At 38.9% G+C, this 26,780-nt stretch overlaps 2 protein-coding genes and 1 pseudogene across 2 annotated transcripts in view; 1 reads left to right on the forward strand and 2 right to left on the reverse strand.

Annotated features, from left to right (window-relative positions):
* Nucleotides 1–11,042, forward strand: part of WWC2 (WW and C2 domain containing 2) — a 100,874-nt gene extending 89,832 nt beyond the window's left edge. Inside the window, exons 21-23 of the mRNA XM_074905801.1 lie at nt 595–837; nt 6,244–6,371; nt 8,379–11,042. Coding sequence (XP_074761902.1) covers nt 595–837; nt 6,244–6,371; nt 8,379–8,445 — 438 coding nt within the window. The 3' untranslated portion in view covers nt 8,446–11,042. The remainder of the gene's footprint in view (nt 1–594; nt 838–6,243; nt 6,372–8,378) is intronic.
* An 841-nt stretch (nt 11,043–11,883) lies between these two features.
* LOC141960451 (claudin-22-like) lies at nt 11,884–13,015 on the reverse strand (annotated as a pseudogene).
* A 229-nt stretch (nt 13,016–13,244) lies between these two features.
* Nucleotides 13,245–14,454, reverse strand: LOC141959805 (claudin-22-like). The gene has a single exon (XM_074904097.1). The coding sequence runs from the start codon at nt 14,412–14,414 to the stop codon at nt 13,761–13,763; it is 654 nt and encodes a 217-aa protein (XP_074760198.1). The 5' UTR covers nt 14,415–14,454; the 3' UTR covers nt 13,245–13,760.
* Between the last annotated feature and the right edge of the window lie 12,326 nt (nt 14,455–26,780).

The raw sequence follows: 26,780 nt of genomic DNA on the forward strand, positions 1-26,780 counted from the left end.
TAAATTGAGTGATATTTTAATCTTGATTGTAACTAAAAAAAAGACTTCTGTGGAAGGGTTGTTACCAGGTAGCAGGATTAACGGTTGGCATAAGAAAGAAATACTGAAGAGTCTGGGATGGCTTCTTCTGCCCTACTTATTCATGCAAAAAGTCACTGTGAAAGGACAGTAAATAATATAAAACACACTAAAGAAATGTATGTTTACAGAGTTTGTAACATTAGGTGTTTGCTTAAACCTTGAAAAAGCAAATGTTTATAAAAATAAGTAATGCAGTTAAAATTTACGCAAAAGCCTGTGTAGTGTTGGTCTCCTTAGCATTGTGTTGTCCTGGGGATCAGAATGGGTCTTTTGTTTTTAACCTGTAAATATATCATTGTATACCTGCTTGGGAGAAGCATTTGCATTTATTTTTAGCTAGTGACTGAAGAAAAATTCCAGAATATATGAATATTTTGGACATGGATCCATCATAGCAGCTTTCTGCTAAGGAAAAACAAAAAATATTTGAGCTTTTCTGACTGCAGTATGACAAACGCTACACTAGCCTCTCTAGATAATGATTTTTATTCTTCTGTTTCCCAAACAATTCAGCCTGTTTGCCAACCAATCATGCGAAGAGCTACGCAAGAGTGCCCCATACGCACTTCCCTTGACTTAGAGCTGGACCTCCAGGCATCACGCACGAGACAGAATCGTCTGAATGATGAGCTTCAGGCCTTGAGGGATCTTAAACAAAAGCTTGAGGAAATGAAAAGTAGAGGAGAGACAGACCTTCCCCTGTGTGTGCTAGAGGATGAACGATTCCAGAAACTCTTGAAACAGGCTGAAAAACAGGTATGAGCAGCATACAGATATTGTGTGAGTGAATATGCATATGCCCCTGCTTTTTCTATAAATTCATTAAAGAATTCTGTCTTACCATGTTAAAGATTTTTTATAGAAGCTCACATTTGAGTAATTACACCTCTGAACTACATAGTGTAAACAGTATTTCTTTATTAGTCAATACTACAGCACTTAAACCTAGAATTTGAGGTAGTATTTTTCTAGTGCCCTCTAAATACTTTTAATAATTCAGAGTAGAAGCTCTATTATTTTAAGTAAGTTACAATTGGTGTAGTAAAATAGCATTTACATAAAAGTTAATTAGAAATTCTCATGTCCCAGCCATACTGCTACAAACGTGCATATGCTTTTTGTCCTTCAGCATCAGTTGATTTGCAGTCTGCACAGAACTTGCAGCCAAAAGATGTTTGTAACAGAGAGAGGCAATGACCGTTATTTGCAGTGGTAGGGGCATGTGGGCAGTACTTCTGCTGTGGCTTATTTCTTTTATGCAGGACATACTTGTTCTAGTTTTGGCAAAGTAAAGCCAAATTCTGTTCTCTGTGTGAATTTCTTTAAAACAATACAAGTATATATGCACTGTCTCTAAACTGCACAAGGTAATGGACTGCCCTCATGTGGATAAAAGACAAGAAACAAGATAGAATGAGTGAGAGGCAACAGTGACAATTTGGAGCACAGAAAATTCCAACAAGATACATTAAAAAGTTGGATGTTGTGGAGTTTTTGTTATGTTTTGAGGAGACTGGGTTTTTTTTAATTGTGAGGGTGACCATACACTAGAATAGGGGCCTAGAGAGGTTGTTAGGGGAGGAAGATACCCAACCAAACAAAACCCCCAACCTCCACAGTTGGAGGTATTTGGAACCTGACTGGACAAGACCCTGCATACGAAGCTCTAGCTTCACCTACTCTGAGCAGGAGGTTGGAGTAGATGCCCTCTGGAGCCCCCTTTCCCATCTATGTCAGTCAATATACATCAGTTTTCAATGAGGGGATGTTGCTAGTGACATCCAGGAGGGATTTGTACTCTTTAGCTATTCGTGAATGATAAAGGTTTTCAAGACACTTAAGTTATTCAGAGTAGTAAAAATGGAAAACAGTTTTAACAAGGTGCAGAGAACTTCCTAATATGTAAGCAATAGTTGTTGGGTTTGTTGTTTTGGTTTTTTAAAAGCTAAATGTCAGTAAATAGTCTTGTGTAGAGGAGGGAGGGGATCATAGACAAAGCTGAGCCCTGAGTTAGATGTTAGGAATGAGGCACTCTGGATGTAAGAAACAAAAACATCAGCAAAAACATCACACGGATCAGCAGATGTCAAAAAGCAAATAAGACAGAAAGTACTAAGAAAAGAAGTTAGAACAAAACCATTCAATTTTCTGATATAAATACATGTTATACCTGTAATTTAAACATTGTTAAGTTCTTGTTCCCCTTCTCAAAGCGAATAGTAAGACTACAGAGCATCAGCAAGAATGGTCAAAGGAGGAAACATCTTCCATGTTAGGAGTGGCTAAGTAGCTACAACAGAAGTCTATAAAATCATGATTGAAGTGGAGGAAAACAATTAATAATTGTCTTTCATTATATGGGAAGTAGGGAATTGAAGAGGTGGCAGGTTAAATGCAAGCAAACATAGTACAACATTTAGAAACTGTAAAAGTATTTTCCACACAACATCGAGTGCTGTAAGCCTGCATAGGTTCAAAAAGCAGTTTAATAACTTCATGGAAGAAAAAAATCCATGAGAGGTCATTTCCACAACAATATCACTTCCAGAACTCCTTGACTGTCTGATCGTTTAGGAAACAAAACTTTTTCCCGATATGTTCTCCCAACTCTATGTTTATGCCGTGTTCTGTCCTCTGTCTTTTTGTCTCTCTTTCCTTGGCATCTGCTGTTGGCTGTAGCTAGTGGAGTTCTAAAATGGCTATAAAATATAGCAGAGTTTAGGCTGAGAATTGACAAGTGTTCTGAAAAAACCCTTGGGCAAAATGGGATAAGACAGTGCAATGTTTAAACATCACGCAGTGTAACTGTGGGGTTTTTTGCCATGTAAATTCGTTGTATGAATTTGATCTTTCTAAATTTTAACCTGTAAAAATAGTAGCTTATATGAAAGAAGCATCGCTAAATATATTTAGAAGTTCATAGTTTATATCTAATGCTGGATGCAGAATAGAAATGATAATTTTAAATTGTTTATTTAATTTAAAACTACTCCTACTCAAGCTGTTTCCAACTAGAAAAGAGTATGTCTCTGCAACATTTAATCTCTTTGGGTTTGTGCTTTCTTATTTCAGTTGGCTCTTTCAAGGCAGCAGATAGGTTTGTCATATTTATATCCCTGGTGTTGGTGATCAACACATTGTGATGAGGAATAAGTGTGGTAATATACATTCCTAAAATACATGCAGGCTGCAGCACAGCATTAAAGTCCTTCTTTCCAAGCAAAAAGTCAGAACAATGATTACAGCCACTCCACTTCTTTGAAGAGCACTTAGAAAGTTTCTAGAAATATTTCTACCCTTAAAATCATTGCAGCCTTCCCCTGTGGAGCAAAACAACCCTGAGAATGCTGTATTCTGCTGTCAGTGTTTCCTCTTGGGTTAGCAAAACACAGCAGCCTAGAGAACATTGTCATAGATTATTTTTTAGATCCTGTAGGCATTATAATTGTGCAGACTAATGCAGCAGCTGGAAGTGCCAGAGAAATTGAGAAAGTCTCAAGTGAAAAATGAAACCGCAGATATGGGGGATGTTGAAAATCAGTGGCTGCTTGCTAACACACACTTACTCTGAAGCCAAATACAGAGACTCCGTACCTTCCCTCCCCTTCCTACAACCTTCTGAAGTGCAAGTATGTAAAGCCCACTAATGCCTGCAGATTGGAAAACAGTAGGTAATTATATGCACCCAAAACATTCTCTTGTTTAGATGGCATTTTTCTGAGAAATCATGTGGTATTTCAAAGTTTGAGTCTTAAATCCTCATACGAGTTAGTTTTCAGATACCTAGTGTCCTCTGAAGTACTTCCTCTTTGTGTATGTCCAAAAAGGATTCCTGTAAATATCTGTAAAGATGATCTTTATTTCTTTTCAGTACACCTTCTATGTAGAGGTAATCTGTAACGATGTCATTAATGCCACAAATATGTCCTTGTGCCAGTGTTACAGTGTTTAGCACAGTTAAGTGTTTCTTAAGATCGACTTTCATTCTACTACATAAAAAAATTGAAGAACAAGACAGAAATTAGTGTTTCAGTTTTAATTTTGATAGTGTGTCTTACCTCACGTTGAAGCTAAGTGCAGATACAGAGATTCCTATCTGGCACTCACTTTTGGCAGTTAAGTCCCAGGTTTTTGGCACTAATTGAACGTATGACCAATGTATTAGTGTGCTTTTCTATATTTTATATAGATGGAAGATTCATGATCTTTATAAATCAGTCAAGAAACATGATGTGTAAATATAAACTTGGTCAGGTACATACCTTCTCACATACGTACTCTTAAAGACATTGGGCTGAAAGCAAAGTTGCTCTGAGAGCATCCTGAAAAATTAAAATAATTTTTAAAATGAAGGAGTATATGGTAATAGAGAGTATGAAAATAAAGAAGTAATCTCTGCTATTAACCTGAGATGCAATAGGCACAAGAACATCATGTATGGTTAGGGAAAAGATAAAATTAGAAAACTCTGAATTATTGTATGTTTAGTGCTTTTATTATAAATATTAACTAGGGGAGCTGATAAAACATATGGCCAGTGACATATGTAAAATTAATTAAGACACTACCAGTTGTAGCTTGCAAATTTATGTTCACGAACTAGTAAGGAAAACAATATTTACAGATTAATTTCACTTTAAAATCCTAGCTATTTTGGGGTTGGGAACTGATGAAGTTAACAGTGGTACAAGCTGACTGAATTTTGAGTGAGTTTCTAAGTGGGTGGTGCTCTTTCATGTAAAAACACTGTCACGTAGAACACTGGAGTGCATTTCAACAGAGGGTACCACTATCCTGCTGTGGACAGATTTCTATATACCCATTATGACACTGATAGCATGGACTAACTTTTTTGAATTAGTTAGTTTTGTTGTTTGGGAGTCTACTGGGTTGAATTCAGAACTGGAGACATGGACTCCTAACTTACAAACCATCTTTGAAGATTGCTATTTCTGGCTTGGGTGTGTGTTTTAATTTGAGGTAACAGAAGAGCATTTTCAAGTCCGAGTGCCTGAAGTTAAGCACTAAAAATTAACCTCTAAAGAGCTTTTTAAATTGTTCAAGAATATGAACTGCTTCTATTAAATTTTGCTGGCTGAAAGGATTCAAAATACAGTAAATAACATTTGTCTGACAGTCCCTGCAGTCGAGAAATGAAGCTAAGTGCACACACAAGGTGGCATTGCCCATGCCAGGCACCCCACACATGATGGGGGTGATAATATGTGTGTTATGGGACTCACCTGCATATGAGTGGTGGCCACTTGGCAAACAAATCCAGGTGACTGCCTACATAAAGAGAGCTGCTGTGCAAATTATTTTTAAAAAACAAACCACAACTCTTAAGAGCATTCTGTCACTGAAATGGTGGATGGTACAGCTGTGGCTGTCCTGTAGATGTGGCAGTGGAGAACATGGAATAGAGCCGACAATACTGAGGTATGGTAATACTGTAACTTACTGGTGGGTATGTAACTGCTCAACAATGTTCAGAACATCAATAAAGATCCTTGATCTTGTTACCAGTGGTGTTGCCTTGGCTTTTACACCTCTACAATGCAGAGTCTTCCATGAAAAACAAGTGTTGTGTCATAAATAAAAGCACTAAAGTTCATGAACATTAACTTTGCTAGCAAAATCAACAAAACTTGGAAGTGTATGTTGAGAGCATGCCTTCATTATTTTTTTTTGTCTGTCATTGTAGAGTATGTATAGGCAACTTTCCTGAGAGCTTTCATTAGGAAATGGAAGTATTTTACATGGGAAGAGAATCCCTGGCTCACAAATCTAAAAAGATATTTGGACAGACAACACTTGTTCATACAAATTTAGGTATTGTCTATAGCTCTATGGAATACCTGATCAAAATTTGTAACACCTAGTAGCCACCTGTGTTGGCATGGGCTTTATTTATTTGTTTAGGAAAAGTTTGTATTTTCTGCCCATGGCTTAGGCTTGTGATATCAGTCTTTTGTCTTGCTGACCCTTTGTATAGAGATTTTCATAGAATCATTTAGGTTGGAAAAGACCTTTAAGATCATAGAGTCCAACCATAAGCCTAAAACTGCCAAGTGTTTTGCTTGACATAGAAGACTTTGTCATTTCTTTGAAATGAGTAGTTGTTCATTATTAGCAAAATACAATTATTTTTACCATTTACAGGCTGAGCAGTCAAAAGATGACCAGAAGCAAGGTTTAAGTGCTGAGAAATTGATGAGGAAAGCTTCTAAGGATGTATGCCGGTTACGGGAGCAGAGCCAGAAAGTGCCACTGCAGGTGCAGTCATTCAGGTATGGCCTTCTGCCTTTCATGCTCTTTTTTAATGTAGTGAAGTAACATGAATTATATCTAAATATAATCAGATATGCCCTGTAATATTAGTCAAAAATCCCCAAGCCTTTGACTTGCAAGAAACATCATACATTTCTGACATAGCTCAAAGTTGGAGTTTCAGAGGATAGGCCTCGGTAACTCGCTCATGTGGCAGAAGTGGCAGTGTGTCAGCTGAGCTGCGGTGGCGAGGAAGCAGAGGGAAAAGTTTCAGACTTCTGTGTAGCATCTGCTGTGGGCAAGCATGGGTGTGACCATTGCCATGGCTCCCCTCACTCACAGTAGACTGACACTGAGCTTTAAGTAATGGCAGGTGCCTGAAGCAAATTGGCCCCTCAAGGAGAAGCAGAACAGTATACATCTCATCAGGAAGCTGATTAACCACTGCTTGTGCCTTGCTCGAGGTGGATTATTCAAGAAAGATCTTGAATCCCTCCTCCTTTTTGTTTCCCTCCTCCTTTTGGTTGCAAGAACAGCAACTGATTACATGAAGCAATTAATCAAGTGTTCTTGCTTAGCATAAGCCAGAATGAACACTTTCTGTCTCCAACCTTAATTCTAACTGGTCTAAATTCCTAAAAGGCTGGACAGTAAGTGGTAGGCTAACAGCCCGAAGGCTACACTTCTGTATAAAAATAAACAAAACAGGTGACTGAAAATACAGTGCTTATTCTTCCACATAGAAACAGTACTATAATTTAATCTGTTTTGTCACAACACATGATTTTAAAGTTTGATTCCTGTATAGAAAAATTAAGTCAGCCGCTAATAAGTGTGAGGACTTTTTCCTTTTTTAGCCCAGTCTGTTGTGAGCAGTTTGAGAAATCCATAAGCAAATAGGGGCCTGTGAGGCACATACAGTTACGGTTTGCGGTAAGTGATGCAGAATCAAACCAAGAGAGAAATGAAAGGGGTTCCTCAGCAAGGAAGTGTTACACCTGAGCTAGCTATTTTCAGTATCAAATTCAGAGCATCTTCATACAGTTTCCACTTTCTGTGCAAGTCTTGAGACAGTTTTGTTCAGTGCTGGTCATTTAAAAGTCATTACAAACAGACTGCTGCCCAAATTTACAGGTACATGTAATAGTGCTCAAGGCATCATGTCCCTGCAAGAAAGGTATCGTAAGGCTCCATTCTCCTTTTATCTTATAATCACCACACAACTAGCCGAGGAATCCAGTTTACATGGTTGATTTTGCTCTGAACTACTGTTTTTGATAGGAACTCAAGCTTTTCCAGTGGAAAACATGGTTTAGTCTACTGGACAAATAGCGACCTCCTACGACTGAACAGTACAAGCCCTGCTAGTTGGACTTGTCACAGTGCTGTGGCCTCACAGACTAATCACACAGAGGAATTTTTGAAACGCTCAAGAAGAATGACCCATCTGAGCTTTAATTTTTAAGCCCCCAATACTTATCTGATTTCTAGGCTGCTGGCAGACAAGCTTGTGTAAACTTGTTATGCTTCAGTTATCTCTCAGTGCATAGGAGACAGGAATGGTAACAGCACAGGGGAAGCAACTAGAGAATGGGTTGACAATTCTGCTTCTCAGAGTCTTGCTCAGAGCCATATTCCAAGTCCCCACGCCTTTTCCCAAGTCAGGATAAAGTGTTTTATTTTGCCTTTTTATCCCCTCTACACACACCCCTCACACCTCCCAAAGTATCATCATGGAAAAGTCAGTGACTAGATCAATATTTCAGCCTCATCATTGTAGTTATTAATGAAATATTGATTTTTTTCATTTTCTAAATTGTAGCTGCATTTTACATAAATCTGCCTGAGAAGGGAATTATGTCAGAGTGCTACATTTGTTGTAAATAAATTCTGTGTATTTTCCTCACTGTATATTTTCCAAACCTATATTTTAAAGAATTGTGCTGTAACATTAACAACTCTACAGCAGATGACATTGGAATCGTGCCATAAATAGTAAAATAATAACTTTTCTTTTCTAATTTCAGGGAGAAGATAGCATACTTCACAAGAGCAAAGATCAGTATACCAGCCCTTCCAGCGGATGATGTATAATTATGCATTTTTGTTGAAGTGTTTTTCCACTTGTTCATCTCTTTTCAGATGAACTTTGTAGTTCCAGTGACCTGCTTTTGAAAAATCTTCTATTTTACATTCACTATTGATATGTTTATTTGTAAAATATAGTGAATTGAATTGTTGTATGCTTAGAAAAATGGCAAAACCCACCCAACAACCAGAAAACCAAAGTAGATTAATTTTGGTATACTGATGCTGATTTTGTACAGTTTGTATGTATTGCATGTGTGTTTTTATTTTGTAAAGATGGATCAAAGGAACAAAGGCAGTACTAAGCATGTATCCTGTTGAACTGCACTGTGTTGAGAAATATTACGTTCAACAGAAGATTGTTTATCTTTTCACTATTTTCATGTGAGCAGACTGTGAAGATGGCTGTTTTGCCATGCAATATTTTTGTACAAGAGTGTGACTTTTATAGTTTAAAGTTAACCACAAGCGTAAGCTCCTTTCCAAAACATCAAGGCTGCCTCACAACAGCTGCTAATTAGATTCATCACCCACATTGGAATTTTTTTTTCTGAAGACAGATTTTTTTTTTCTGTTTTTGTTTTTTAATACTTTGTAGGAAGAGACAGAGTTTGGCGTTTAGGTTTGTGAATGTACAGTACTTTAACCTGCACTAAAAGGTTTCTTGCAACTGCGGGAGAGTGAGAAACGCAAGGCAGACAAGTAACCCTAAAAACTTATAATGAGACTACCAAAAGGGGCAGCTGCTTTCTGAAGTAGAAGTTGAATCACATTCATAATACCAGCCTTGAAATTGGAGTAGTTATATCCACTGTATGCTTAAAAATGACAGTTTCTCTATGTTAAGACAGCCTCTAGGACAAAAGATTACTGCCAACTAAGAATACATAAAAGTGTTTGTTAGGTTTACAGATATGAAGATGTTTCATTGAAGTATTTGTACCAGGAGAAAAATGTCACATGCTAACTCAGAGGTCTTGTTGGTAGGGTAAACCCTTTCTGAAAAAATAAAAGCTCCCGACTAGAAGTCTTCACATATCTCACTACAGTAAATAACATTTCTGACCCTGTATGTAGTTGAGGATACCAGGTTTAGGCATAAACAGCATGTTTCAAATTTGTCTTACATGAAGCAGCCTGCTAGGAAGCAGCATCAACTTGGATGCATTCTGTTAGAAGTCCAGAACATTAGATGTAAGTGTTTAAGCAGCCCTGTCTTGGTAAAAGCAGTTGGTGTCTTCTCTTCTTTGGGTACTAAGTAGGTGGACGTTGCAGATAACAGAAGTATTTCATTTTCTACTTAATACGTTGCACTCAGATTTATTTAATTCACTGGCTAAAGCTTTCTTCCCCAGGCAACAAGCCACATATGCATGGACTTTGTCTTTCAAAAAGGCTATAATTACTTGGTGAGAAAATGGAAGCAAATATAACCACAATACAGTAGCAGCTGTCTTAAATTCAAAGTGACAATTCTGTGATGAGAGGTCTGTGTAACACCCAAGGGTTTTCTTATGCACACAGACATCAGTTCACTTAAATGTATAGCCAGATATGCTATTTTGGGCAAGATGACTGATGAACATCCTTTATGAATGCCTCGTTTGTTTTTTGTTTCTTGGGTTTGAGATAACATTCATGTTTGAAAGGTCAATTTTAAAAAAACAAATCTGGAATTATTTAATGTAGAGGTGAAATGAAGGTTGACAGTTTCAACTTCTCAATTTGATTATGTAAGTTGTTTGTAGAATTATGTTTAGAGGTGTACTTTATGATTTTTCTTTTATTTATTTACAGTCTTATTTATGTTCTGTTTAATATAGTTCAGTTCTGGCCATAAAAATATTTTGCATTAAGGATGCTATTGTGAAAAACATTGAGCTGTCTAAATTCTTGCCAGATTATTCAATATGTGAGGAGAAAGAGCTAATTTTCAAAAAAAGTATTACCTTCTGATTTGTAAGCATGAGGTGAGGTTAAAATTTAAGTATTGCTGACTTTAGCTTGCAAAGCTCATTTAAAAATGAGACACAAACATATTCATGCTCCCTTTTTTCCAAACTGGTAAAGTTCAACATATATATAGGCAGCTTTTAACAATTCCGGGTTTGGAGTTTAGGGGGGTTTTTTTTACTAATTCAGATTATTCACAGTTGAAACACTCAATAGAATAAGCTAAAATCACACATACAAATAAACCCCCATTGGTTTAAAATTTTAAGTATTGCTCTTGAAGAGGAATTTACTCTGCACAGCAGGGTATAACAGATGTAATTAGTTCTGTTTCAGGTACCAATGTCACTGCAGTTGCATATATCAAAATCTAAATATTACTGGTACAAGAATATTTAGCCAAATGAGCAAAGTTTAGCAGAAATCGTAATAGAACACAAATCAAATAATTACGATTTTTTTTTACTATTGCTATGTTTATACTGTATTAAATATCAAATGCTCAGGACTGAACTAAATATTTAATCAGGTTATATTCTGAATGTGTTTCTGTTCTAATTTTGTCTGTAAGAGGATGCAAGTACATCACATAGATTAACTTGTCTCTGCACTTTCCATGTGTTTCAGTGATTGGAAAATACATTTTTTTTAACAAAGCTCTTTCCCAGACCAGTGTTTTATTTAATTCTTTTATTGCTGTTCTATATCTTTGTACGCTCTTTGCGGAAACAGATGGCTGCCACGGCTTTGTCAATGTAAAATCATTGCAATTTGTATAAAGTTCACATCAATCACTGACAAGTCTTAGGATAAGTTATATAGAACAGATTCTTGAAGTTAGTTCTTTACATTCATTAAGTAAAAACTGCAGTAGCAATGAACATGGTCAGCTCTCCACTGGACAATGCCTTATTATCATTCAGAAATACTGGCTTTCCTTAGAGAGAGCGTGTGCAGGGATGCATTCTCTCCCCCCCCGTGGCTCACAGTGGAGAATCTTGTATTACATGCTATTGTGTCTGAGAACACTTAGTTTACTGTAAGTGATACAGGTCCAGGGAACTTCATTCAGCGTTGTACTGTATTAGGGTTCTGTAACGCATGTTGAACTGGCACTACAAACTGTTTCAGGGCTTAAAGTATTGTAAATAATTTTGTAAAAAAATACATTGTTTAACACAGCCCCAGTAGGACTTCTGCTATTTAAAATATGGTCAATTCTCCATGCAATGCCTAGAGATTAAAAATTTTGTACTCACTTATCCTTATAAAAAAACTACCAAAACAAAATCTGCAATTAATCAGATTTTGGAGAAATACATTGTTGACTTGGATCTCCATACCTCATCAATTAATATAATTAAAATTGAAGGTAAGTAGAGATTAAAGGAACTACTTAGTAAGAAACAATTCCTCCTCCTGATTGTAAACAGTAACCTGTCCAGCAGATCATTCTTGTTGTAATGCAAGAAAACCTGGTATCTACCCTTTTCAGAGTCTTCTGTTTCCAATTTCCAGATGTTCATGGGTGTCTTGCATATCTGCCATTGCATACTGCTTGGGGTAATTGATGGTCAGGTGATAAGCAGATTGTGGAAAGGAGCAGACATCCCCTTAGAATTCTAAAAATTCCACCAAACCAACCATTGAACGGTGCATCCCCTATTTTGCATCCAGACACAATCTCTGGGTTGTCTTCATCCCTGGATTCCTGGTATGGGCAGCCCAAGAAACCAGGGCCTAAGGTGAGAACTCCAGACATCCCCAGGAGTACTCCTCCAAGTAGTAATAGCTGTTTCATTAGCTTCTGCTCTGCATCCTCCATCTTTAGGCAATCCAAACCAAGACTAGAGATCACAAGGCTCAGAAGTCCTAGTCCATTCGATGTACATACTAAAATCCTGGAAATCTTTAATTCTAGAGGCAAAGCTAGGACAGAATCAAAATCTTTATACTGTATTCCTCCTACATTTTGAACTACACAGGTTTGCCATGGTCCAAAGTTTCAGTACATTTCAGTCTAGGTTGAGATTTTTTTCCAGTCTGGTAAATAGTTAGAGGTACCAGTTAAAAATCCATCCTACTACAGACAACAGAAATTCAACTGACTGTAGCCTGTGTCTGAGCCAAGCTCCTTTTTAGCAGTCACAGCAGCACTAAACTGCTTGCTTTTGCAGTCATGGTTCTGCTCAATTCTTTGTCATACTGAACGTAAGCAAATGTTAAAACAATGCTTTATAAAGCATGAACTACTCCTCCCCCTCCTGCTTTGTGTTGCCTGGTTCCATGTGCAGTGTTTGGGGGATAGGGAGGTAGTAAGGTAAACCAGTAGCTGAAGGGTATGGCCACAGCTGGTCAAACCTTTCACTAATTTTGTTTTTTTAAAAAAAGCATGTATTTTGCTTTCCATCAGTCTGCTAAAGCATTACAACAGTTCTGCTAATTTTAGCATCTCAAGTTTGTTACTAAACTAAGTTTTAATACCACATTGATACATTTCTGAGAGCAACTGAAGCGGTCTGCTTTGTGGCCTGTTAAATATAATGTGTTTGAAGTCAAACATGTTCAGAGCACCATGGTGCTGTAAGTGAATGGAGTTTAAGGAACCTCTGATAGCACGCATAATAATTCAATACATGATCTTCTTCAATACAGGTTAAGTATTTTTTTTTTTTAAAGCAGCATTTCTCAGCCTATTTTTGGTGCATAAAGTATGCAGGTGCCAAAAATGCATAGAGTAACTTGTACGGGCAGCTTAAGGTGCTAGACTGGGAAAACACAACTTCTTTGATAAAAAGCATTCCCCTCATAACACCCCATGCACGAAAAGACATCTGCAAAGCTTGCTAGAATTTCAGAAACCTACAGTTTTCTTAGCACAACACTTTCAAATACACAGAAAAACAATTTGATGCAATGCATGTATTTAGACTATTTAGGGTGTGAAAACACTCAAGTTGGTACATCACTGCATTAGGTAAGTGGATAATTGCAACAGGGAGTCAAGCTTTGAGGCTCATTTAATTGGTTGCATATGAAAAGGAAGCATACTTTGGTTAAAAGCCAAGCTGTAAGGGAACGTGCATATTCATTTTCAGGATTTTACAGTGCAGTGAGAAAGCAAAAGCACCTTTTCTGTGCAGTCTATGAAAATGTCAGCATTCTGCAGTGAAACAAAGTTTTAAACAGTTCTGCAGGTGAGAAAACATACCACCTTCCAATACCAATTATGGAGAAAACAGACATAAATTTAGGAAATCAGCTAGGTAACAAAGAGTCCTTTGAATTACTACTGGAACAAGCTCTGGCTTGCACTAGGGTTTGAAAAAGATAGGGCAGTCTTTCTGTACTACTTAAAACCTTCAATTTTAAGGCCTAGTTTCAGTTTCCAAGTGTTGACACTGATCTTGCTGTTCTGCTACTGCATAATGGACCGAAGATGGATGGACTTCAGTTGAACAGATTGTGCAATTAAGTAAGGCTCCTCCTAATAGAAGACAAAATCCAGCAAGCCAGCCAACAAATAATGCTTCCCCAAAATCCCACCTGGGAACAATATCTGGTATATTCTCATCCCAAAATTCCTGGACTGTGGAATGGGCAACCCAAGAAACTGGGACAATAGCTGTAATCCCCGATATCCAGAAGAGCATTCCTCCAAACAGCAACAGCCGTTTCTTTTGTTCCTGTTGTCTTTCACCAATTTTCAAACAGTCCAACCCAAATCCTGAGAGCAAGAGGCCCAAAAACCCCGATCCATTGGAAAAAAACATCAAAATCCTAGAAAACCTGAGCTCTGGAGGCAAAGCTAGGAAAGAATCGAAGTCCTTGCACTGCATTCCCCCTTCTTCCTGGACAACACAAGCTTGCCAGAGTCCCATGGTCCAGATCTCCAGTTCATTTAGTTCCAAGTTAAGGTTCTTCCACTGGGGTAAGTAGGTAGTGAGACAGGATAGGACCCATCCCAACAGAGAGAAGAGTATGCCACCTAACTGCATCATTGGTCGATAGACCAAGGCCATTATAAGAGCAGAGTCTTAAGAGCGTGAGGAGGAAGGTCTCCCCAGCAGTTCTGTAACAACGGCTACCTTGAGTGATGGTGGAAGCTATGATGACTTTAATTCTCTGCTGCCCCAAATATAAGCCCTTGCTATTAACCCTTTGTAGGTTCTGAAACACTTTTTTGTTCTTCACAAATATAAAGTTTCACATAAAGGACGAAGGACTTCACTAAACCATGAGTTAGGCTTTCCGATAAGGGTTTGATCTGTTACCTTCCAATTTGCTTGGTAAAATTATATCCCAATGCCTGATGATTACAAGCCTGAGGATGAACAAAGAGGGCTCTATGACCCCTCACCCTAAAACACAACAGAAATCTTTGTGCTTCAATACGGATTAATTAGATTTTAAGTGGTGATAAAAAGTCAGCTCTGTGTGCAACAGGACTTCATTGTAATAGCTAAATTTGAGATTTCAGGGATGTAAATCAAGGCCTTGTAAAGAAAGGTAGACTGTTTGCCTATAATCTTTATTCTTAGACTTCCTCAACATACATAATGGCTTATCTTCCACTGCCCTGTTTCATGTCCCCAGCACTGTAAAAGACGCTTTGTAAAAGATCCTTATGTTTCACATTTTCTACATTCATTTCTTTTAAAATGGGCTTTGTTTTGACTGATTCTTAAGGGGAAAAGGAGACGGGTATGGTGAAAGTACCATAGAAAATGAAATCCTAGACATCCCCCCACCATAATGAACCCAGGCAGATCATCAGCCAGCGTAAACTTTACCTGCCCCACGACTTCAGCAACACCATGGTAGCAGCTTACACCAGTTCAGAGTGTCCCCTTTCCTAGAGCCCATGTCCCAGATGGCACAGAGTGTATACACTTAGTGTCTAACAACACTTGGCACTCAATGCTCCCAGGGCCAGGAATGCCTAGTATCTTTCTGATCAAAGCAAGATATCATTATGCCATTACCCCATTAGGAAACCCTGCTCTTTTCCTGCTCTCATGTCAGCTACACTTGTGCTTGTCTACAGGGTCAGAAAGGAGAACATTAGTCTGCTATTCCCCTCCAAAGATGTAACAGCGTAGCCTGCATGGGAGGGAGCTGAGCAGTCTGAATACATACACACATCTACAACCCAGAAATGCTTTTCAGACTTTCTTGACTTAATTTCCTAGGTGTAATAATGTACTCATCTGCATATTTTAATCCTCCATTACTCAAAATGTCTATCAGGTGATGGAAAAACATAATGCTGCTTTTGAAGGTTTTCAAAATCCTGAAGGGTATCATTAAGAACTTTCACTGTGAGAAGATCTCCCTCATTTCTGTATTGAGTCTTCATTTCTAACCCTTGTGTTCTTTCTGTCACAAGCTGTGAAGAGCCAACACAAGGAAAGAAGATATATTTCCCTTTTGCTTGTGTACCAACCCAGTCCAGCCGCTTACACCTGGTCAAAAAATTACCACACACAAGAGCAGGAATCACCAAGGACATTACTGACAACTTTAGGAACAAACTGATGCAAGCAAGGCTCTAACTTTGGCCATCCACTAGGCAAAAGAAAAAGTAGTAAGACAGACCCTGCACTCATTCGAACTCCAGATTGTATTTTCAGATTTGGCAGTGTGCTTTCTCTCCCCTTTCTCTGTTCAGAGCAAAAATGCTAGTTTTGGAAATCATCTCGACATTCAATGAGAAACTCCATAATGCCATTTGAATAATTCTTCAGATAAAAACAACTACACTTCAGGAGTGCTTCTGCTCATTCAGGGGCTACATGCTTATTTGACTTTAAAACCATGGTTACTGCCAGATTATTACTGGAAGCCTGTTGCGCTTCTCTTCTGTGAACATTTAGTATTTTCTTCTCTGCTCTTAATTCCAACAGTCAATACAGTGTGAGAGAGCAAGATCAGGTATGTGAAGTCCATTCATTCTGCCAATGTTGACCACAGCTGGAGCAGTATGCCAGCCTTTAAATTTTAGCAATCAGAAGCATTCAGACTGCTGCATCAGTAACATCTGCCAATTAAGTTCGGCAATTTACCATTAACCATGCACTAACTTAGAGCAAGCAACAAGCAAAGCCTCCTTATACTATCCTGTGAGAGATTGTAAAGGAATGCTTGTTCTTCCAGCGGGAAAAAAAAAAATAGGTAAGACTTGCCTTGTCGCTAGGCTAGTAACAAGGGCTTAAATGCCTTTACTTGGAACTTACTGATCTTATGAAAATCTCAGCAAATCCATAAACAACAAAAGGTCTCCAGCTGAACCGAGATATGCAAGTTTTTGGACTAGTAACTGCCTTAGGCCTATCGCCCTTGTCCTTTTTTCACACTTTTCCTCCCCACCGTTATTTATTTCTCTCACATCTAAAAATGTCTCATTCCCAGAATATTATTATTTTGGTAGACCTGTGCCTACATGGAAGGTACCATGTCAGAGTTACTGCAAAGCCTTAGGGCTAGAACTGGGTTCCCACCAGTTTCTGTGCTACTGCTCAGGGTGATTTGAAACATAAACCCACGGTGCGCCATTATATCGCAATAACAAAAAACATCTGCACAGCCTGAAACAACAGATCATCTCAAGGGGTTTCAGTGGAGATGGCCACTGCCCCCAAGCCAATGTGGCTGGGAAGCTGCCTGCCAGTGTCCTCCCCAGCCAGTGCCATGGGGACCAGGCGCAAGTGAGCTGCTCTGGGACAACTCTGCCCCTTCTCCTTGCCCTGCTCCCCTGGCCAGCCTCTGCAGTAAGGACTGTGCTTGTCTAACATCATCAGCCTGTCAAGAAGGAAAGGAAGAGTGGATACAGATGTCACTGACCAGTGTGCTTTGATGTAAGGAAGGTGAGGATTAATTTAGAGGGAGTTTTTACTGGGTTTAGTGCATTCTCCCCCCCCCCCCGTTTTTTTTATTTTTCTCTCTAGAGACTTGAAAGACTGATGTATGTAACAGTCAGGGATACCATCCTACAGAGGCTTAAGCAGCTAAAATCATGTCAGTATCTGAGGAACTGAGCTGCAGAGAAGAGAGACTTCTGGTCAATTTGTGAGTGCCTGCCTCATGCAGGAGCCAGCATAGTCTCTCCAGAGCATCACCCCACTGAAGCCAGGCACTTGCCATAGCCACAGACTGGTACATCTGCCATTTGCCGCTGTTGACATTTGGCTGTTTCAGCAGCCAGCTCTGTGAGACATGCAGCTTTCACACCTCTCATTACAGACAATGCCCACAAAGAATATAGCACAGGTCATGATCAAGTTCCTACATTTTCAGTGATGCTGTTTGAAGTGTTGGAGATCACATCATTCATTCAAACTAACTCCAAGCATCATTTTGCAAACTGATTTTGACTAAAGCAGAATGGGGGTGGTCAGCATGCATATCAGTTTATGCAGGTAAGTGCATTCCCCATAAAACCATTTCAGGCTGAACACAAGGATTCTGAATCTTATTGCAAGTAATATATATTTTCCTCAAAACCTTTAGCACTACACTAACTCTTCTGGGAGCCTCCATGGCCAGAGATAGATATGCTAATACTCTAGCCCCTGCAAAGACTACTAGGGAACTGTTGTCTTTACACAGCTCTGCAGCCCACACAGTTATCCAGATGTTTTATGTTCAGCCTAAGTGGAAAGAAATATCAGGTGCAGCACTTTGGGAGCTGATTAGGCAATTTAATCCCACAAAAAGCAGTCAGTGTATTATAACAGACTGACTCTTTCCTATACTTCCAGTTCCTTCATAAGGCATAAGCATGTTCATGTTGTGGCCTTCTTTATTCTTCTCCAGCGGTCCAAAAGTGCTCATCTGTGAAGTACAATTGTCTCCAATAGCATTCCCCAGACACTAACATCATTTTTGCTAAACTGAAGATCGTCACGGAGTTCCCTAAATATTTTGTTGCTCATTTAAATATCTAGTATTTTCATGAATCATTCACATGTATGTTCTTTAGATTCCCATCTTATAGATACATATGCAAAAAGATGGAAATAAGAGCCAGTGTATAGATTTTCTATAACTGAATGTTGGTTACAGCCAGTAAAACATATATGCTGTCAGAAGTTGGCAAGGGAGTGTCTTCAGCATCTTACTACAAGTGAGTTAATTCATTCAGCTTGGCAGTCTTCTGCTTTCTACCTTATTGCTTGGACTGGAAGTTGTGGCAGTTAGTATTTTCTTACCCAACTAAGAACTCATTTCTTTGTGATGCTGGATCTATCTTTTGGTTTTGCATATCTAATGTGCCCTTCAGCAAAACCAAAAGTTACCTCAAGGAAAGAACAGAACCCATACTGCTATCCATATTGACTTTCATTCAAGTGAACTTTGACAAAAATAATTATTTGTATTGGTAGACTGTAAAGCTTCAGGGTGCTTCAGAGAGAATCACAGTACAGAGAAGTTCTTCTCCCTGAATAATTAATTATCTGTGTGTCTCCAACCACTGAGACTCAAAAGCTTTGCAACAGAGTGATAGCAGGTAGAATCTAGCCTGCTAATGAAGTGGGCTGATTTGAATTTTATTTATTACTAAAGTTATTATGGTTCTTCTGTTTGATTTCTGCCTTGTTTCCCCCACTGAAATAACAGTACCAAGTTAAGTGCAGCCTCATATAGAACCGGAAGGGTAGATGTAGTGCTCATGTAAGAAGTCCAGTGAATCCAACTGACACAACATCCACAAATACTCCATGCTCCAGTGTATGAGTGGCACTGGCTGTTATACACCTGCTTGAACCCTAGTGCGATGTACAGTAGCGATCCTTAATTATGGACATTTTGAGGCCATTGTGAAAGCAGGGAAGAGAGGCAGCATGGAGAGGGGTAGGCCAGTGATCAAGATAATGACAATTTCCATTTTGGAAGGGGAAAAAAATAATTTTTAAACACACACACAGTTAGCTCATGGTGTCATTACACCTTCATAAAACATCTAAATAATTAGAGGTGATGATTTACAAGACTACATTATTTGTTTCTGTATTACATCTGAAGATAGTGTCCCTCAGTGAATGCTAGGACACTGCTAGAGCAAAGAAATCACAAATCAAACAGCTGAATATTTTGTGGAGAAGTTACAGCTGAAGGGGACAGTCCAGCAGAGACAAAGCAAATCATCACAAAGGCTATACCACCTCTTCTCATCCATCCTCCTTGATGCAGGCAGAGAATATGCCCCAGCAGTGCAGTCACTGCTGATGATTTTACACCGCTGATGTACCAGGGCCAGCATGCAGAGAGCAAGGCAAAGCTGGGGTGAGGGCAGCAGTGGAAGGGGAGGACTCAGTGAGCACATGAGCACCTCAGCACCTTCAGAAGAGCCAGGAAGTGGCTGCAGAACCTTCTCACATGGGAAAAAGGTAGAGGCATCGCAGGGCCTCTGAACAGGACCACAGGTAGGCATATTCCCACCTTTTCAGTATTGCAAGGACTACCCAACCCTACATACTTTCCCCTCTTCAAACACTGGATGCAATTCATTAAGCAACTTTAACAAGAGCCTATTATGTATGCAAAAGAAACGTATTTCTGGGAGCAAAAGACCTTGCTAACAGTTTCACTTCTGTAATATTAATCAAAAGCTTGAAATAAGATGTCATGTAGGATTAATGGCACTTGGACAAGATCTAGAAGGGAAAGGCACTGAAAGAGTTAAGCGCAGCAAGGTGAAACTGCCTATTTCTTCTTTAGGGACTTTTTCAAAAGACTGAAAGGAGAGATGGTAGATTTGCCATCATTATACTGGAAGAATAAAGAATGCTTTAAGGCTCAGTACTTCAACCTTTGCAGAAACTTTTCCATCACCATCCCAATCCAGACTTCAAAGTGAGGGTTGACTGGGTTAGAAAATTAGCCTTATTCTTCAGGGAACTATTTTTGATGTACTGTCAATACAGGAGATTACTGTAAGTACGAAAACTCATGTCACTTGAGCAGTGATTGGAATGTGATTTCCTTGAATGATGAAAGTCTAAGAAATTAATTTCTGAGCTGTAAAATGTGTAGGCTTCTTTATCATTATCCATCCCTTATTATGAGATTCTGGTTTAATAGAGTGTTACACATATATTTCTATAATGGTCTTCATTTAACGCCTGCAAACAATTATTATAATAAGCTTTCTTTCATTTCTTAAGATGTGTTTCTTATTATCAGTAAACTTATGAGAAATTATTTGTGGAACCTACATAGGGATTGTTATTGCATGACAACAGGGATTACAAAGATAATATGGACTTGTAACCATAAATTAGAAGACTACACATACCTTTTAACATCAAGCTAGCCTGAGTGCTAAATGAGCCGTGAGAATTTCTGACAAGTGAAGGAAGTGTGAGGCACCTATGGCATTTTGCTCATCTGCCATAATTGATATCTGGGGAAAGGGAAAAAAGAAGCTGAACGAATTTATGGTAGTTGTTTGAAATATGATTGTTCTTCAGATTCTAGTGGGTTAAACTTTTTTAGTGTTTTACCTTTTAAGGTACAGGGAGCTAGGAGATGCAGAAAGGGAAGGTCTTTCCTAGCAAGTAACTGTTCTCTCTAACATTGCAGAACTTTTGGGCTTCCTTCCCAGGATTTAAATATCCACCCCACAACTGAAATCTAAGCAAGCTTATAGTTTAAAGAGCTCATGATATCCTGGCATTAGCAAATTAAACCATTAACATTCATCAGTATTAGTAAAAACTTAAACTTACTGTAGTCTTCTGTAATATTCATCCCCACCCCTTCACTCTACTCCCTCTCACCTTCCCTACTTTACATCAAAAAAGTTAAAAGGCATCAATCTATTCAGGTTCCTTCAGGAGGGAGTCAAGTAAAGATGCCTATGGCTACTCCTGAGGAAGGAATGGGTCTTGGGAGGGAAGGAGGAACAGCAGTTTCCTCCCTTCACTTTCCCCTGGCCCTCCCACTGATTGTGGCCACCCAGCAGCATCCTCAGATGTCGAATACTGCCTGCAGAGGTGAAAAGGATGATGCACAGAATCCACCAACACATCTAATGCATGATGTACTGCAAAATACTGTACAGCTGAGACAAGTGAGACTGCAGGAGTTCTGATTAATTCTGCATCAGTAGATTGAGATAATGCCTGCCCATGTTCAATATCAACCCTGAGAGAGAGAACTGCTAAAGACTAATATCATGCCTCTGCAATACTTACGTGATAGTTACTTCTGTTTTATCAAATTGATGATGACTGCATATTAGAAAGGTATTAAGTACCTTCTGCAAAGTACCACACGCTTTCTAAACACACTTGGATAGAGGTGAGGACTACCTTTGTACCGTAGATTCAAACATTTAAACAGAGAATGCTTCATCCTAAATGAAAGACAGTGAAACGGCTTAGGCTCTGACTGCACAAAAATAATAGTTAAGGTAATTACAATTGGTATTTCCCAATATAAAGATAACCTGTGTCCACTTGATCAGACATCTGCTTTGAACTCTCTGGTCAGTAACAAGACTCTACTTTTTCTTTTACATAGTACCCAGAAAGAGATACTGTGAAAGGGACTGTTCTGCAATATACTCAAGTGTTTTTATTATTTTGTACAAAACTCATGTAGACAAAAGGTAGTAACTGCATGAGTTAAAAGGAATATATAAAGCCAATGCAGACATACACGATACTGAGCTTGGTGTTCATTTGCAAAGCTACAGTCTCTAATATAAGAATGGCAATACTAGGCCAGGCCAACCCAAAAGTTTTAGACCAGCAGGAAAATAATGTAACAACATGATAAGGACAGATTGATATTGCCTCCATTCTACAGCATAAGGATCCCTGAGCCTGAACTTTAAGTCTATGTCGTCATGTTTAGTAGCCTTTGACGGACCCATCCCCTGTGAATTTGCCCCTAAAGCACCTTACAACAATGATCTCCACAGTTTAATTTTATCTTGCATCATTTTATTCCCTGTAATTATAAACTCAATCCTAGATCATTTTATCTACTAGTCCCTAGTTCATATGTGATGTTCAGTATTCTTCCTAATTCACCATCTCAAAGCTATTCTTTTTGGTATAAACCTCTTTAACACCCTTATGCAGAGGTCCTTCCCATGCTAGAAGATCCTAGCTTATTATATATACAATTATCTCTAAACAGATGAAAGAGTGGTGATCTCTCTTGTGCTGATCCTACCTTCCCACTGTCAGGGTTCAATACAATGTGCACACTATCATTCCATAGGAGAATTAATGCGGGAAAATAAACCTCTTCTTTCACATCACTACCATCATGACTGTCAGAGTTATGCTCCTGTTCACCATACACTTTAAGACCAAAAAAAATTGTTAAAATCTTTCCCGAAGCTGGAAATATTGTGAACAGCACTATCTTATTGGTATGTTGGTATCTGCATTTTGCCATTTTGGAAAAATAAGAACTCTAGCCCAAGAAAAAAAACTAATTCTCTGAACAGTAATCTGCTTGAAATCTAGTATCTTCCACTGTAAGATATGATCTAAAAATGGGTATTTTTTTTTTAAATAGGAAGGATACACTCCCAAGTGGATGTACAAATGAGTTTCATATAATATTCTGCCAGATGCACAGATGGCGTGAGATTAGGAAAGTGCTCCTGGCACCAAGTGCATGATGATTTTCATAAAGTATAGGTTCAGTGGTTGGGAGTAACGCATCTGTATTCATGTGAAAACCCTTTATGCTACATTATCGTGCTTTCTCTTTACCTAATTATCATTTCTCTGCAGGACAATGATCACAGAATTTGCTGCTATAGGGGTAGAGGGAGAAATGGGGCATTATATCCCTCTTCTTTACCTGACCTGTATGTGCAGTTGCATGAATCACAACACACAGGAACACCATTGACAGCAGGGTGCAGAATAGTTTTAACCTGGGGAGTTTCCCCACAAAGGTGGAATAAAATTAATGTCGTTTCCATACAAATTGAAAGAAGCATTAAAAGTCATTTTTGTCCACCCTTCTTACAAGACAAGATAAAGCAAACCCAGGCTAATAGACAGGTACTTAGCTTTTCTTTAAAAATCTCTGCTGACAGAAAAAACACAGCATTCTTAAGCAACCTATTCTAATGAAGCACGAAATCACAGATCATATTTCTTAATACCATGTTCTTGTTCTCCCCTTCCATCCTCATTTAAGCAACAGAATCTAGTGGTTAATGTCAGAGATGGGCATTGTCTGCTCTTTTACAAAGAAGATTCCTCTTGTTGCAATCCCTAAAAGGAAGTAGCTTGTTGGTGTTGTTGACACCATCATTAAATCACATTCAGTTTATGATTTGCTATAATTTTTAAGTCTGGAATGATGTTCACATTCCTTGCAGCACACAAACACACACATTCTGTCTTCTGATGACATTGAGAAAACAAGGACCTTTCCCAGCTCCTAGCACATCTACAGAAGATGAGGGTTGACAGGCATTCCCCCTCCTCTACTCCCTGCTAGATATGATGGAGAACATGCAGGTATCCCTCTATGTAGCCCTGACAGAAAAGCCTTTGTCTCTCACCTCTGCAAATGGTTTTCTTTCAGAAATGTTTGATCACTGAGCTCCCCGCTGAGCCCCACAAATGCAAGAGAGAGGGGGCCCTTTTCAGATGTCTGAATCGGAATCAAACTATGTCCAAATTGTGAAAGGCTGGAAGTGTAGTGGCTTGAGGAAAGGGAAGGGAAAGGATATAGCTTAGGAACATCTTGTTAAAAGATCTAGACCTCAGTTCCTAAATACTGTGCTCACATGGGTGTGTATCAGAGAAAAGGTGAGTCAGTATGTAGCTTTGGCACTTTCTCCCTCTTAATTACAGAACAGTCACATCTCTTGGATTATTTTCTAGGGCTCAGAAAACATTAGTGTGCTCAAATCATCTCACAGCTACCACGCAGAACATGTACTTTTCTTGTCATCAGACCATGTTCTGCAAAACATCGCAGATAAACTGATTTCTCAGACTTATATGGGAAAACATAGTTCTATCTCTAGTTGATCTGGGGTAGCCCAAGCTGCAAAGCCAGCAGTGCTCATGGGGCTGAGGAGACCAGCTGATATTAAACCACTCGGAGGAGGGAAGTTTTTTGTCAGCATACAGCAGTAGTGCTGCATCAGTACCCTGAACTCCCAACTCAACAGGAATCTTCTGACCCACTGTTGACTACAGAGCTACGTTATTTGTGCAAGACCAGGAGAAGCGGGCTAGGCAGAAGTCTGGGACCTCTCATGATAGAAAGATAACAAAAATCCTGGCTCCTTTATCTTTTGTGTGATTTAGCTTTCTGTATCAGAGAACAGCAGGAGTGAGAAATACACTGTTGGAGCCTAGTAAGTGACCTAAACAGCCAATAACAGATGAAAAGATCTTGGAGTGTGATGGAAGGAAGATACTCAAGTTTTGGTAGAAGGGTCTACAGTGTCAAATACTGCAGCACAGCCTGGGACTGCTACAATCCCCAATGCCAGCTGGAATAGAAATTAAGGGCAGAAATGATTGACTCTTGCAAATGAAACAGGAGCTACAGATGCATAATTCGGGAGTTTCCAACAGCTCGGGGAAGAAGCAGTAGCTGATAGAAAGATGAGAGCTGCCCGAAAGCTGCCTACTAACATTTCAGCAGTAAAGGCAAGAAAGATTTACAGTCAGCTGGGCAAACTGGGACAAGAAGCTTTCTTTGAGAGCGTGCCTCACAGAAATGCTGCAAACTAAAGCATAAAAAGATCTTTGAAATGTTACGTATATTAAATATCAGAAAATACATACAGAAAACTTGAGACTCTGCACTGCCATGAGCATCTCAGATAAAAACCTAATTTATAAAGACATATCTAAGGCCCTGAGGGCAAAAAATAAAGAATTTATATCATAAAGCAAAGAAACCCCATAAAGCAAAGAAACTAATTATGAAAATTAGGTATGAGAAGCAGTCAAGGAAGTGGGCTTGTTGCAGGATTCAAAAGGCAGGTTGTATCCGAATATGTCTTGAACTGTCTTTGACTACCTTGCTTCACTTTGTTTTTAAATGGGGTGGGGGGTTGGGGAATCAGTTATTTATGAGAGCTGAAGGAGTTTCAACTGAAAACATACTGACAGCCCAAACAAGGAAAGTCTTCTGTTGTCCAGACATACACAGATCATGCCAAATCCAGGAAGGTGTATTAAGAGCACAGATTACAGCCATACACCGAGGCACTACTTAGCCAGTATTCTGGTTCTGTCAGGGGCTGGTAGAAGATGTTAGGGAAGAGCAGAACAGGGCAAGCGGATAGTCCTGTTTCCTCAACATCTTTTCCAGCTTTCACCTAAATGCAGGTCAGGGGCTTCCTAAGTCTATATGTGCTGTCTTTGCCTTCAGTAGACTTACACTATCTTCCATCATTTCGTCCAAGCACTTACTGACATCATGTTCAGCTACAAAAAAACCTTCTCATCTCAGGCCAAGCCTACAGAAAACTCTCAATGAACCAGTGTTAGCTGGTGGTGAAAGTCAATTCCTTCTCCCCCTTTTTAAAAATCAGCACCTAAATAAGTTGTTTCTGCTTATACAGCTTATTCCTTTTTGAGATAGTAAAATATATTAGACAACAAGACATAATAGAAAGGTTTTCTAGTTTGGTATCCTAGCAAGCCTATTCTAGCCTCTAGAAAAATAGCCAGATGACAGAAATAGATATTTAATAGTGCCCACAGAAATTAAACATGTAAATGTAAGCATGCATATTCCTTTTGGAATTTCATTTATTTAAACAAAAAAAGATGCCAAGCTGTTCCAAATTTCATTTTCTGTGAATCAAAGCTTATGCTTTACTTTCAGAAATTGAATGCTGTTCCCAGTAGCCTCATCTCATCTATCCTTAAAGCATAACACTTACACTACGAACTATTTCTTGGAGTTCTGGAATAACTGAACAGTGCTTTATGCCTTCTCTTTGTTTTGTTATGTGCAAACTAAACACTAATCCCCTCCAGGCAGAAAACAGACTTACTGGTTCTATGGAAGTGACGAGAACCTCAAAGGTAGTGTAAGTTTATTGTACAACAGTAATCAGAACCATAAAATCAGTTTTAATGCATTGAAATAAACAGACAAACCCCCAAAAATTAATGAGTAGAGCTTACATTAGTGGCCATAAGACGACCTGAGCTCAAGTCTTGATCTCTACACAAACTGGAGATACATTTCATAATATAGTCTGGATTCACAGCTCTCTAGCCCAAGCAAAGCAGTATATAACAAACAGAACAAGGAAAATGACCAAGGGCTGGAAGTCAGGCTCCAGTCTTTTTCTCAACTCCGATAATGGACTTACTTTTAAGAAGCAATTTTCTGTAAGTACTTTGTTTTTCTTCACCTACAAAATGGAA

Source organism: Athene noctua, chromosome 4 (genome assembly GCF_965140245.1).
Source record: "Athene noctua chromosome 4, bAthNoc1.hap1.1, whole genome shotgun sequence".
Taxonomy (NCBI): Eukaryota; Metazoa; Chordata; class Aves; order Strigiformes; family Strigidae; genus Athene; species Athene noctua.